General features: G+C 43.9%; 1 protein-coding gene across 1 annotated transcript in view; it reads right to left on the reverse strand.

Annotated features, from left to right (window-relative positions):
- Positions 1-5160: 5160 nt before the first annotated feature.
- Positions 5161-14591, reverse strand: part of raver2 (ribonucleoprotein, PTB-binding 2) — a 107928-nt gene continuing 98497 nt past the window's right edge. The window contains exons 11-16 of the mRNA XM_079504940.1: positions 14139-14247; positions 13089-13264; positions 10305-10415; positions 10039-10137; positions 8589-8798; positions 5161-6649 (exon numbers count right to left, since the gene is read on the reverse strand). Of these exons, the coding sequence (XP_079361066.1) occupies positions 6509-6649; positions 8589-8798; positions 10039-10137; positions 10305-10415; positions 13089-13264; positions 14139-14247 (846 nt within the window). The 3' untranslated portion in view covers positions 5161-6508. The remainder of the gene's footprint in view (positions 6650-8588; positions 8799-10038; positions 10138-10304; positions 10416-13088; positions 13265-14138; positions 14248-14591) is intronic.

Consider the following 14591-nt stretch of genomic DNA (forward strand, 5'->3'; position numbering starts at 1 on the left):
ACTTATTTGTATGGGTTGCACATAAATATATATATTTTTGAATTATTTAAAAAGATTTTCAAAAATGTCAAAACTAGAAAATATATTTTTTTCATTAATTTAATTTCAATAAACTAGAGCGGTGCCTGTTGGGCACTGGCCTACTTGGAACGATGCAAGTTGGAAATGCATGCCCCACCCAGATATTATGCGTTGGAGCCTCTACAGTGGTGCCTGTTGGGCACTGGCGTACTTGGAAGGATGCAAGTTGGAAATGCATGCCCCACCCAGATATTATGTCTGTGTCCCTTTTACCTCCATATATGGAGTTCTTTGTCAGGCATGCCCAAATATGGAATCTATGCAGATGCCAGAATGATGTCATAATAGGCCAGCTCCATATATAGACCCTGGGCAGGGGCCCTGTCCAGACCCGGGAAGAGGCCTTTTTGGGGCGGTTCTGGAAAATCGTGGGTCCGACCGACTCGACACTGGCCACTGCACCCCCTGTGGTGGTGTGGAACGCTTGTGTTGAATTTGAAGTCGGTGGGGCGAACGGTTCTCGAGTTACGTGGATTAGCCTACACACGTACGTACAGACAGACAGAGACTTGGTGCATTTATAGATAGATAGATAGATAGATAGATAGATAGAAGATTCTAACACATTTAGGAAGTAGTGAAAATAGCCTATGTACAAGCTGACAACGCGTCGCATATTGTGAGCTTGTAGTCTGCGGCCAAATAGATTTTGAGGGTCCCAGACATAAAAGGTTCTAGAACCACTGCAATAGAGGGCTAGCCTGGCTCCAGCCCTGAATCGCTAAGTGAAACGAAATGAAAAAAGTGTCAAGCTAATAGATAACATTGAACATTATGATATGACCACAGAGGACATGGATTAAAGGCTTCATACACAAAAGATGAACGTCTGATTTGTAACCCAATGAGATCTACATATGATGTTTCCATGTGTACGGAACGAAATTTGTTTAAAGTTCATCCCATGTGGGGGTGCGCACGCTTTTCCGATACACCAAAGGTCCGAAGCGCGGGGACATGCGATGCGATAACGCGATGGTCCGACATGCGCTGCTCCCGTGCTTGCGGTTATGGTTAGGTTAGGGATTGAGGTTTCGGATCAATAGTATGTCGGAACTAAAGCCTGTACCCGTCATGTGAGGTTATACAGAAATGGAATCCCAAGCCTTTCTCTACAATATAACTTGAAAGTTCAAAGCAACACAGGATTGACTTGTGATGCCCACATTAAGTACCACATTAAATCAGTAAATCTGATTTCTGTGGATGCAAAACATTGTCACAGAAGGCTGTGAGTGGAAGTACTATGAATGCGCATCGCAGGCTTCATCAGTTCAGTGGTACTAAATTCATGTGTATTGCCATAGCCCCCCATCTGAAAAGGTTTTGTAGAGACCCCATAAGAAAAGTAAGAGCAAGAATTCACATTATCATGTGTGCTCACTGCTCAGGGCTGATGCTCGCTCTTCCACTTCCACACATGTGTGTCTGGGCCAGACCAGACACACATAATGATAATGTTAATTCACATGACCGAGATGGTTTACCAGGCTATATACGACAGCATTTGTGTTGTTAAAAGTATCCCAAATTAAAAGATTTCAACGCGTAAAAAGCTTAAGCATAAGATCTTTATGCTATATTAAATCTATTTTGCTGGGTATGGGGGTGCCGCCCACTTTGAGAACCACTGGTTTAGTTGTAAAATCCAGAGTGTCCCTCTGAGCCTAATGGGTGAAATGATGGATCCTTTTTATGTCAGGGCTGGAATGCTAGACTTATAGTTTTTGCAGTGTATGAAACACTGATCAAAGTGTTGAATGCATTCACACAGTAATTTACATTGTGTTATGAGGTCATCATCATGGTTAGTAGAGGCTAATCACGCAGCATGTTTGTTTTTACGTCCGGGGACTCCTGTCCAGCACAGGCTTCAGACACGCCTCCTCAAAAGACTTTGGCGGTCGTAGCATAATATAATATAATGTGTATATTCATTTTCATTTAACATTTCTGCCATGTCATTTGTTTAAAAATATTCAATTTTGCATCACTTAATTAATGTGGGCCCATGAAATCACCTCACTGACAGTTTAAACCAACTGTCTGGACTGGTAGAAGTACACTGCTGGAAGAGCCTGTATATTTTTGTGTGTGCATGTACGTGTGACAGCTCAAGGTGCATTATGCAGTGTGTGGCACACATAACCAGAGAGGAGACACAGGGAGAAAGAAAGGGGAAGGAAAGGAATTCAGCTGAAAACTTTGATCCAATCCATATCTCTCTCTCTCTAAATGGTGCATTTATATAGCGCCTTTATCCAAGGCGCTTTACAGAGATTGTGCATTACATTCACCCATTCACACACCCATTCACACACCGATGCCGCCGTGCCGGAGGAAACCATGCAAGGCACCAACCTGCACATCGGGAGCAATTAGGGGTTCAGAGTCTTGCTCAAGGTCACTTCGACACTAACTTTGGGGGAGCCTGGGTTCGAACTCGGAACCTTGTGGTTCCCATCCAGTCACTCTACCCCACCGCCCCCTCTCGCTCCACTTGCCCCACACTTGAAAGGAACACATTTTTAGTAATGTATTGTATACCACCTCTCACCACACACACATACAACACAACACACGCAAACACACAAGCGCAAGAAGCCCTATTACTCCTGTTAAAGGCAATAGGAGAAAATTAGCAGGTCTCTCTCCCACACACAGAGAGCTCTGTACTCCACTGCGTCCACATGCTGTAATGGCTTTACTGTACTGTGGGCAAGGCAAAGAAAGGAAAAGGCTAATACTGTACAATCAGTGAAACTGCCACCGAAGAAACTAACATACATGGCTGCCTGAACACATCATGACAGACAGCAGCACAGACCAGCAGGAAGACAGTGTCTGGCAGACAGCGGGTCTGTATGAACTCGCATGTGCACTGATCCATATACGCACAAACGGGCACGGATACTGTGTCATCCATGCGCACACTCATGCAAAGTCCCCTCTGCTAGTGTAAGGTGCCACACACATTTCTATTTCCTCCCAAGCATTGCCTTTTAGAGAGGTGGTGGAAGAGAGAGAGTCCAGTTGACAAATTCTCATCCACTCACACCAGGAAGCAAAACAAACTGTGGCTCAGAGCCAGGCAACAGTTAGAAAGCTTGTCCACTGGAGAACATCACTCAATTGTGTCTAAATACGTTAGTTGTTGTGTTAATACAAGGCTCTAGCTGTTGAGAGCAAGGCATGACTTTGATTCGGTTATTTTGTGTCCCCAAATGAATGAAGAGAATCGATTTTCATGGGGAGATGCAAAAGCACTGTTTATGAATTGACCACAGGTGAAAGCTGTGACATGAATTCAATCTAAACAACGCAAATTATCCAGTGTCACTCAACAAAGAACTGCAAACAAAGAGTGGTCAATGAAGGTCCATGCATTCTCCCACAATGTGTCAAATGCTACTATGCTAGCAATGGGAGTAACATCCCACACTGCACCACATTCACTGTACAATATGTGATGTGGTGCATATTACATGTGATTACGAAATTCTCCAGCGGCTCAAAGCTTGATATTTAACCCCAGGAAAAGCATCAGCAGGGAAATATAGGCTGAAATATAACTGATTTGCAATTCTTACATAACTCGGACGCCGCTGAGTTGGCTGAAGGTGACGTCGCAACGTAAGCTTGCTCGGTGGTTAACCTTTTCTATCTAGTTTGTTACTAGTGATATTTGATAAATAACTATACCATAATTGATTTGGTGCAAGTGAACCTACCATTCTCTGTTCGATAACCTGAATGTGGTCTTATTCTTATCCCAATGGGGAGAAACTCAAGTAAGACTTGTGCGATATACAATACATGGCTATTGGCTATATACAATACATTATTGACCAGCATTCTCAGGTCCATTTACTATTGGATAAATGTGTGAGCTTTTCTCCAGGGCAACAAAAGGAATATTGTTTTCAAACATTTTGTCAGCACTGGCAGGACAAGAACGTGCATACAACTAGCTTGTAAGACATGAAAAACTATGGTATGTCTTTATTAGACACTCATATGTAAGAGCCTTAGATGTCTGTTTGTTAGACAGGATGTCTGCACCAGAAGCAAATAATAATAATACAATTCCCTCTTAATATGAATTAGATTGAAACTAACCCTCTGGCTAGGAATTCATATTATTTCCATTTTACCAGTAAAACCTAGACATTGATAGCTGAAGAACCGGCAGACAAACCACAATATGAAAACACATTGGGTATGTATTTTCCCTGTTTAGAAAACTGTGACGAGAGAAATCACTGATACAGGTTACAATTACTATTTAAAAAACGTGATGTTTACTGGATTTGGGTTTAGCACTCCACTGAAAACCAATGCTGATGCGCAACCTCTCTTTCTCATACAATTACTATTTGTTACAAGACGTTCCGTTCCTTCTAATGGCTGCTTGAAAGGAAGTCAATACTGGAGGCTAACTCACTGTAAGAAAGATATATGTTTTTAAATAAATTCCCATTCAGTGTCCTAGTAATTCCCTTACAGAGCAACAAAGAAGGGACATGGCAGTGACTTCACAGGATCCCAGAGAAGAGGCAAAAAATAAGGTACGCAATACCATGCTGTGCCTACAAAACGGCCGCCCGACTGCAGTGGGGGGGGGGGGGAATTGTGCATGGTGCACAGTACCCTAAATTCTGAGGAGATGGCAAGACGAGACTAGAGCAAAGGGGTAGAGTGGGAAGAAGTTTCATGAATAGGTATTTATTTTGTTATTGCTTTTGGTAACAGAGTTGTGATTAAAGCCTTTAGTGGTTTCTGTCTGTGTGGAATAATCTGGAGTAAGCTCAGGGAAGCTTTATTATGGCCTAGATGCTAAAACAATCAACGTATTATAAAATAAAATGCATTTGATTACTTTTAAATGTTATGTTTGTTTGTTAGTTTTCATTGAAAAGTTCAGAACAGTGAATGGTTTTGAATGCCTTTTAATCCTATACATAAACTGGTGGTACAGCCCCCCAGGGGGCATATAAGGATGTTGGGGGGGCTAATATTTTTCAGGCCTTGTTACATCAGGCCCCTATCACAGCACTATGTGACAGGGATGTCACATCCCTGTGGCAAGGCAGGTTACCCCCGGCAGGTTACCCCGGGAGAATGTTACCATGGGAAAAAAAGGTCCATGACAGCCCTTCCATTCAGTGCTGTGAGAGGGACCTGATGTGACAGGGCCTGACATCTATACAATTCTAGTTACAATTTCATTCTCTCCCTGGGAAGTAGGCTAATAATTACATAATAATCACAGTCCACGTTAATGTAAATCTGATATGTGGAAATTAGATGTTTTCTGCAACACAATACACATTAAATAAATAAAGCCTTACACTTTAATTGGGTGTGGGAGGCGGTAAGGGACCTGGATATATAGGAGGCACTGGCCCAAAAAAGGTTAGGAAACACTGCTCTAGGCCACAAAGGAGCTAAAATGTCCATTAATGGTTTTATGGCTTTCTATAATCTATATTATAATTGGTATGCACCAGTAAACTTTTATCCAATGGTTATAAAAGGCAGAAAAACAGGCTTCCATTCACTGTCTACGAGACCAGACTTACTTTTGCCAATTTCCACAGTTAAGGGCTGTGATTGGTTGAGGCCATAGTTCCTGATGCGCCCTCAAGCTAGCATCCAAAATGGCTGATTGTTTCCTATGGTTACAGATAGCAAAACATACCCCCATACAGTCTCAAGCACACGCACACCCACGCACACACACCCACACACGTCAACAACTCCATAGAAATGCAGTATAACAAAAGCAATTTAAAAAAAAATTAAAGTAGGGTGGAGGATCAGTTGAAGTTGTGTGTAACAGTAAAGACCCATATTTCCTCTTTTCAAGAGGAAGAGAGAATTATCAATAGATAGAGAGATTGAAAGAGATAGATAGATAAAGTAAAGGCTGACTAAAAAACTTAGCAGCTTATACACCGATAATTTATATTAGAAAACAAAATGTACAAGTTATAGTTTGTTAAACATTTACACATTGACTGAGAGGATAGTTTGAGTTAAGGCTTGAACAGGACAAAAGCATGTGTGTGTGTGTGTGTGTGTGTGTGTGTGTGTGTGTGTGTGTGTGTGTGTGTGTGTGTGTGTGTGTGTGTGTGTGTGTGTGTGTGTGTGTGTGTGAGACTGTGCGACTGTGCGACTGTGCGAGCGTGAGTGCATCATCACATACCATCATAGAGCACTATGGCTTGCTTTCGCTTGAACCATTTTGCCTCCCTGATTAACTCAATGCCTACTATGAAGGTCGGGATGCAAAATATGGTCACCAAAATGGCCACAGAGGGGTGCTGTGACATTCAGTGATGTATTGTTAGAGCAGACGTCTTTGTGTCTGTGTCCTTACTTGTGTTCCCTCCCTGGGCTTTAGAGTAGCCTGTTTCAGCTCAGACTAAATTCTCTTCCTCTTGAAATAATCTGCATACTGACCCCCTAGGCCTTGGGAGTGTTGCCCTATGTAGGCACCTTCTGATGAGGTTATGTCCTGTATTGCCAGCTGAGGGTACTCCCGCTTCTGCCCCCTTGCCTGGTTCTAAAAGAAAGGCAGATAAAGAGGACAGAGGAAAGAAAGAGGAAAAGACATTGGATCATTTCAGTGAGTCACTTGCATATTGCTCATTTTTGTTCTTGGCTGCTTTGGGGCTGTTTACAAATCTGTCCACTGTTTACACAAATGTTGCACATTTCCGTGCATGCCTCATCCACAAGAAGCATCTCAGAGGCTGTGAAGTGAGTGGTGAGGGTAGCAGAAAGAACTATTGGGGCCTCATTGCCACCGATTGAGGGCCTGGAGCAAAAACACTGCTTCCAAGCCTCCTGCATGATCAGCTACCCCACTCATCCCTGCCACAGCCCGTTCTCCCATCTGCCACTGGCAGGAGATACAGGAGTCTGTGGAGTCACACTGTCAGCTTCCATAAGAGCTTTGATCTGACAGCCAGCTGAACAAAGAACAACAAATAAATAAAAGTAAAATACAAATGCACTTTAAATCAGGATTATATAGGACAATATTATGTGAAATCTTATAGGACTAAGGTTTCATGTGAAATTTATAAAGTAAAGGGGGTCAAGGGTGTGTAATAACTCCTGGTCAATCTTAATATTCCAATACTGGTCAAACATTTTGTGTTAGATATAAGTCATTATTCAGACTTTATCCAATTTTATTGTATTTCTATACGGTGATGTTTTTAATACAGAACAATTGCAACTTAACAAATATAGCTGCAAGCAGCGATAAGGCGGGACCAAGAAAGAATACAATACAACAGACAATACGCAAATAAAGCAACGTGTGTGTGTGTGTGTGTGGGTGTGTGTGTGTGTGGGTGTGTGTGTGTGTGGGGGTGTGTGTGTGCGTGCGTGCGTGCGTGCGTGCGTGCGTGCGTGCGTGCGTGCGTGCGTGCGTGCGTGCGTGCGTGCGTGCACGTGAGTATGATCTAACAGAATCCGAATTGCTGGATTTACTACTACAGGAAGGATGGAGTCTGTTTGTACAAAGATATTAATCTTTCCAGAGACACTTAGCTCACCAAATCTTCTTTCTTTAATTCTCCTCTTTATAATTCTTTCAATCAAGTCTTTTTGATAAGCTTTTGTAGCCTTCCGCGTAGAAAGTTAAAAGATTCAAGATTTGGATTCAAAGCTCAAGAGGCTCATGTGTATATGCAGTGAAATGTTGTTATGTTGTGCATGGAAGCATCCAGTCCACCAGAATGTAATAATACATTTGTTGTGTTTGACTAGGATAAAATATGCAATTTATAAGTGGTCGACCGATTTTTACCAGCTGCTATGAAATAGCAAGCTGAGTCTATCATCGATGTGTAAGCTAGTCCTCTAGTAGTCTAGTCCAGTTGGCTTTCTCATTGGCTAAACTGTGATGCGCTGTTTCTGTGTGTGTTTGTGTGTGTCTGAAATTGACACAGAGGCCCCCGCAGATAATAATTATGCAGCTGGTCATTAATTGATTTAATCAATTTGGGCTTGTTTTTATATAATCGCCATTGGCCGGGTTTTTCGGGGCCTATTTGTAGTTTAGGACACCAATACAGTTTTCTATGTCCATGAGCAAATGCACTGGTATCTAAACAACTCTGATTTGATAGATGTGTTAGTTTGTAGGAGAAAACTGGGCAGTTCAGCTTGTTGTTGTTTTTTTAGTTTTTTTTATTAGATGCCCCCAAAAAATATAGTTTTTTGTTCGGCCATCGTTCAATTGGTCGATAGGAAATATTGCTAGCAGAGGAAATTCCTACTGTGTTCCTTCTGTGTACTGTAGTTAAATGAGTTTAATGAGCTTGAAAAAGAAGAGAGAGGACGTTATACTGAACGTTGAGTGCAATTAGACAAACACAAACATTCGTTTTTTTAAACAAGCGGTCACTATAATAATATCCTTTCCTCCATAACATAGCACCGGCAAAGAGTATATTACACATCCTCCAGCCCATATTGTCTGTACTCACATAGTAGTAGGCGTTCCAGTCAGTGGCAGCGGTGTGTGCAACCGTGCTGGGCACGGCCGCAGGGTGGGGCGTCCCTATGTAGCCTGGCATCATGGGCATGGTGCTGTAGGCTGGCAGGACGGCTGCAGCTGGCATGACGGCCTGAGGCGGGGCACCTCCGTTACTGACTGTGTGCAGGGAGACACCGAGAGGCTTACATATGTCAACTTCCTGTAAGACACACGCACGCAAGCACCCACCCACGCACGCACGCACGCACGCACGCACGCACGCACGCACGCACGCACGCACGCACGCACGCACGCACGCACGCACGCACACACACACACACACACACACACACACACACACACACACACACACACACAGATGGATAGATAGATAGTTATATACTGCACATGTATTGTATACAATTATATACATATACACACAATCTTACATGATTAGATACACACAGATCCAAAACACCTGCCAACAAAACAAATACGCACATATGCATTCACACACGGTAACACATGTTTGTACTATACTTGTGAAGACCATTTTACAAATGCCATTTATTAGTTGCTATGCCAAACATAGGAGATCTACAAGCTCACAGGCTGTCTCTGGCAGTGAGGACCAGGAAAATTGTCCTCAAAATGTCTATTTAACAAATGCTACTATACTTGAGGGTATACAATTATTTAACCCTCACAAGCAAAGTAATACAAGCGCACGCACGCACGCACGCACGCACGCACGCACGCACGCACGCACGCACGCACGCACGCACGCACGCACGCACGCACGCACGCACGCACGCACGCACGCACGCACGCACGCACGCACGCACGCACGCACGCACACACACACACACACACCCACGCACGCACGCACGCACGCACGCACGCACGCACACACACACCCACACACCCACACACCGTTATTAACACCTGCACGGTGACTGGTCAGGGCAGGTTGGTTAGGGTTCTTGGGTTTGGGGAGGGTACAGCTGCTGGGGTGCAGAGTGATGTTCAGGATATCAGTGTCCCAGAGTGGGGTCAAGCTCTCCAAATAAACACACTAACTAACAGCTTGTAAATACCAGCTCACTGCCCCCGGGAGTCCGGAGCAGGGCTCAGCTTGCATGGCGGATATGTTGTAAGCTCAAGTAGGCTACTTAGATAGGCTTATTTATTTTCCTTTTACATAATTGTTACACTGTAACACTGTAGAGTTAAACTACGGTATGCCTGTTTGACTTGACTGAAGTGTGGGAGTGATACATTATAACTTCTTGTATGTTGTGTGTTATGTGTGTAGGAATAGTCTGCTACAGTATATGTACGTACGTGTGTGTGTGTGTGTGTGTGTGTGTGTGTGTGTGTGTGTGTGTGTGTGTGTGTGTGTGTGTGTGTGTGTGTGTGTGTGTGTGTGTGTGTGTGTGTGTGTGTGTGTGTGTGTACACCTTGCTGGGGTAGCCTTGGTTCACTGCATTCTGGGAGTAGTACTGCGTGAACGCCTGCATGTAGGAATTGTAATCCCCGTAGGATGACACGACTGGTGTCTACAACACAGACAAAGGTAAGATACATTAATATGCATTGCAAAGGCAGATGAAGGCTGGCTACACGAGGCTTACGATACACAAATCTGCGTGCGTGCGTGCGTGCGTGCGTGCGTGCGTGCGTGCGTGCGTGCGTGCGTGCGTGCGTGCGTGTTGTGCTAGAGTACCTGTGTGTGTTCCTTGCTGCAGTCCGTGGCTGTGCTCTCCTGTGTGACAGCAGTGTTGTAGCTGTGGGCCTGTGCTGCTTGGTAGTGCTGGTACCACTGTTGCATGGCATCCTACACACACACACACACACACACACACACACACACACACACAAATTTCAAATTGTGGAGAAAAAAAAATGTTCTTGTTTTATTTGGTTTTAAGTCTGTCATGGTTCTAAATATCGGTTTCTTTATATAAGCATCTTATAACAGACACCCTTCTACACACACGCACGCACGCACGCACACACGCACGCACGCACGCACGCACGCACGCACGCACGCACGCACGCACGCACACACACACACACACACACAGTCACAGTCACAGTCACACACACATACTTTTTTCATGTTGTCCAATTATGACTCATTCCTTTTGTATAAGTAATTAACATTTCAAAACTGAATTCGCATCAACACTGCAGTATTGGTAGAATAGCTGCAGGAAACAAAGTGAAGAAAAAGAAAACCAAGAAAGAAAGAAAGAAAGAAAGAAAGAAAGAAAGAAAGAAATGAGGTGTAAGTGAATCATGAATGCCATCAGTGACAGTGGGAGAGCTTCATGAAGAGAGAAGCATGGCAGATGGACACATCTCCTGCCAAGCCCCCCCCCCCCCTCTCTCTCCGTCTGTCACATTCTCTGTTCAACTATCCATCCTCCCTGCTTTCTCTGTAATGTCCGTCTCCATTTCTCTTAGTGTCAGAGGCCAGACTGTAATATTATACACAATTGTTTTTTAGTTTTTAAAAATCTTTTTTTATTTTTGTACTTTAAATGTTAAGCTCCAAAAGTGGTATTTGGCATGGTATGTGGCTATGTGCCTTTCCAAACCGGTATATGTGCCGTTCCTGGGAGTGGAATGCCGTTCCAAAAATGATTTATACAATTTTTAAAATGGTATACCATTCTTCAGAACGGTATACTGTTTTTACAAAATGGGGCTTAATCAATTACAGTCTGTCCTGTAAGACAGACTGTAATTGTTATGGCTGTTTAAAGCCCAGCCAATATGAAGACCGAGGGGATGGGGCAAAACAGTACACCGCTTCGAAAAACGGTATACCATTTCAATTATTTTATGTGTTAGCATAAATGTAGTAAATGTAGCCACCATTAGCGTTCACTTTAAGAGAAGGAGATTCCACCCCCCGCCACCCCCATACACACACTCAATACACACACTTTGCTATCATTAGCATTAGCGCACACTGTTTACATCTCGCCAGAAACGTTTACATGTCGGGAGCGACGTGGTACAAAGTCACAAATGACATCCGAACTTTGAGTGGCTGAAGATCCACTATGGACAGCTCTCCTGGATTCCGACATCAGATTTAATGTCCCATAGCTAGTGGTGATGGAGGCGTTGCATAGCAACCGGATCTATGTTAAACGCTGCCGTGGGGCTCAACCACTATATACACAGAGTATACGTTGGGGTCCGTATATATACGGAGTACGGACCTGGCAAATAATGTCCCATAGCTCCCCCAGTACGTATATATACGGACATGGGAGAGAAAGAATTACAAATCTTATAAACCATTTTTGAAACGGCATACCACTCCCAGGAACGGCACATTTCTTGGAAAGGCACATTCTCACATCTGTATGTCTGTATGTCTGAGTTCGAGGCCTCAACAGCTGCAATACCCCTGGGTGACCTAAAGTGGCACTGTTGCGCAGACTAAAGGGCCATTCACACTGAGCACTATAACTATAAGTGCAATTAGCCAGTGGTGTTGTTGTTTTACTAGGTAGTACACATTTACAGCATGAGATGTGTTTGCATACACGTACAGTATGCATTTGTGTTGATACAAATACAATATTGCAACTGTGTGTACATGTGTCTGTCTTCCTTCTGGTGCGTTTACAGTAGATGTGTCTGCTCTTCTCTCACTACATTGTATGATTGTGTGTTCAGTGTGGGGATGGATTTTGCTCCAGTGGGTGTTTAGCCCAATCCGGAAGAAGGGCGTGTCACCTAAACTGTGCAGCAAGTGGATTGGGCCATGTACTGTATTGCAAAAGTTGTCTGACGTGGTCTACCGGGTGCAGATGCTGGGGGGCCGCGGGCACAAGGTGGTCCTTCACCGGGACCGGCTAGCACCTTATCAACCACGTTTGGAGGCGGTTGAGAACCAGGGTGAGGCTGAGGGCCTCTCCATGTCGGATGTGTCTCCAAGGGGGTCACCGGAGGCCCCGAGGCGCGGACAGAGACAGAGGCGGTTGCCTCAACACCTCCGGGACTATGACGTTGGGTTAGGGGTTACTGGGGACAGTTTCTGTAAACCCCTTAGGTGGGGGCAATGTAGCGTCCCAGTGGGACACTAGTACTGTTATGTGTTATGGTTGGGACTGTGTTACTGTGTGTGTTCCTTTAAGGTCGACCCGGGGGGAAGTACTTCCGGGGTGAGGGCGGAAGCACGTTTACTAGTTTGTGTGTTGTTGTTGTGCTCTGAGCCGTTGGGTTGCGCTAGCATACTAGGCTACTAGGTTTATTTGAAATAAAAGCAACATAAAGAAAGAAGGTTGTCATGTCGTTCGATGGAGCGAACCCCACCCGTCATTACAGTATGTTGGACTAATGTATGCGCCCCTTCTGTGTGTGTGTGTGTGTGTGTGTGTGTGTGTGTGTGTGTGTGTGTGTGTGTGTGTGTGTGTGTGTGTGTGTGTGTGTGTGTGTGTGTGTGTGTGTGTGTGTGTGCATGCATGCGACCATGCATGTGAATTACCTGTGTGTACACTTGGCTGTAGTGACTATAATCAGTGGAGGCATCTGTGCTGTACGGGGCTGTGACCGTAGCTGCCCCACTGTAGGAGAGAGGGACCTGGGAAGCACCAGGGGCCACCGAGCTGCCATACACCCCAGAAGCAGGTTGACCTCCAGGGACTTTACTTCCAACTGGCCCTGGGGATTGGTGTAAGGAACCATGGATTGAAAAATACAGGATTAAGAGACATTAGAAGTTTATGTAGTCTTTATCAAGGTCAAGGTAAACTTTATTGTCCACAAGGTAAATTTGTAATGGGCTTTCACCCCAGCTACAGCCACACATAAAACATCAATGACAAACAAAATACATTACAGAGGGAGACACAACATTACACAATTGCACACATGATGTGGATAATCTAGCCTCACACAGTTACTGCTGTTTCAGAGCCTCGTTCAACATCTTAGTTGATGCTGGTACAAACAATTTTTTAAATCTGATGTATTTCCACTTTGGTTATTTGTATCTTCTCCCAGAGGGCAGAAGTACAAACTCGCCATCTAACATCACTGACAATTTTTTAGCCTGTTTTAGTGTAGCCAGCTCATAAATAAACTGCAGAGAGGGGAGTTGTCTTTACCCCTATGATATGTATAAGAAAGTTGATGTTAGGGATGCATAGGCACGATTTGGGGCAGTGTATACTTTGTACATGGATTTTCCTTGTAATTGTGAATTTAAGCACATGAAGTCATCTTGGACAACACAAAAAGTACATACAAAGCATCATACATATACAAACCAAGTTAATCTAAGTAAGGAACAACTGTGTACTTCTGATTCATGCTTGGAAAAAAATCTCAACTTGCCAACCCGTATTTGTCACTGGCCCATGTATTTTTAATATAACCATGCATAATGGTTAGCCCTAGGTCTATGGCCATAAACATGAAATACAATGTCAGCTTTCCGTTACAGGGGTAAGCGCAAATTATGTAATGGTGCCATGTAACTGTGCATGCCTGCGTGCCTGTGTGCGTGCAACGTGCGACGTGCGTGCATGCGTACCTTGCAGTGACATGCCTGGCAGAACGCTGGCTAGGTTCAGATAAGGGTTAGAAGGAAGCCTGACTTCTTTAGGTGGTTCACCCAATAGCGAACCTTGTACACTGCCAGCCTGGAATGAGAGGAGACAGGTACAGAAATCCATATTTATCATTTCATCATCGTGTAGACTTCTGTTGTTTGCCTCAGAGTGAATCATAGCTTTTCATTCATGAGCATCTTGGAGCAGCAATGTTTTAGAAATGCAATGAAATCTCTAGACTATATGGCTGCAACCCATCGCAGCTCAACTCCTTATTTTAATATTTATCACATAGACCCCAGTGTTTACCCCATTGTGGAGGTAGCCTAGGTCAGTGTTTCCCAACCTTTTTCCCTAGGTCGTATATTATGTGAGAGAAAGTCGAAAATGGGTGAAAAAAATAATAATGTTATGTTTAATGATACAATTAACAC

The sequence above is a fragment of the Electrona antarctica genome, assembly GCF_951216825.1.
Source record: "Electrona antarctica genome assembly, chromosome: 7".
In the NCBI taxonomy this organism is placed as follows: Eukaryota; Metazoa; Chordata; class Actinopteri; order Myctophiformes; family Myctophidae; genus Electrona; species Electrona antarctica.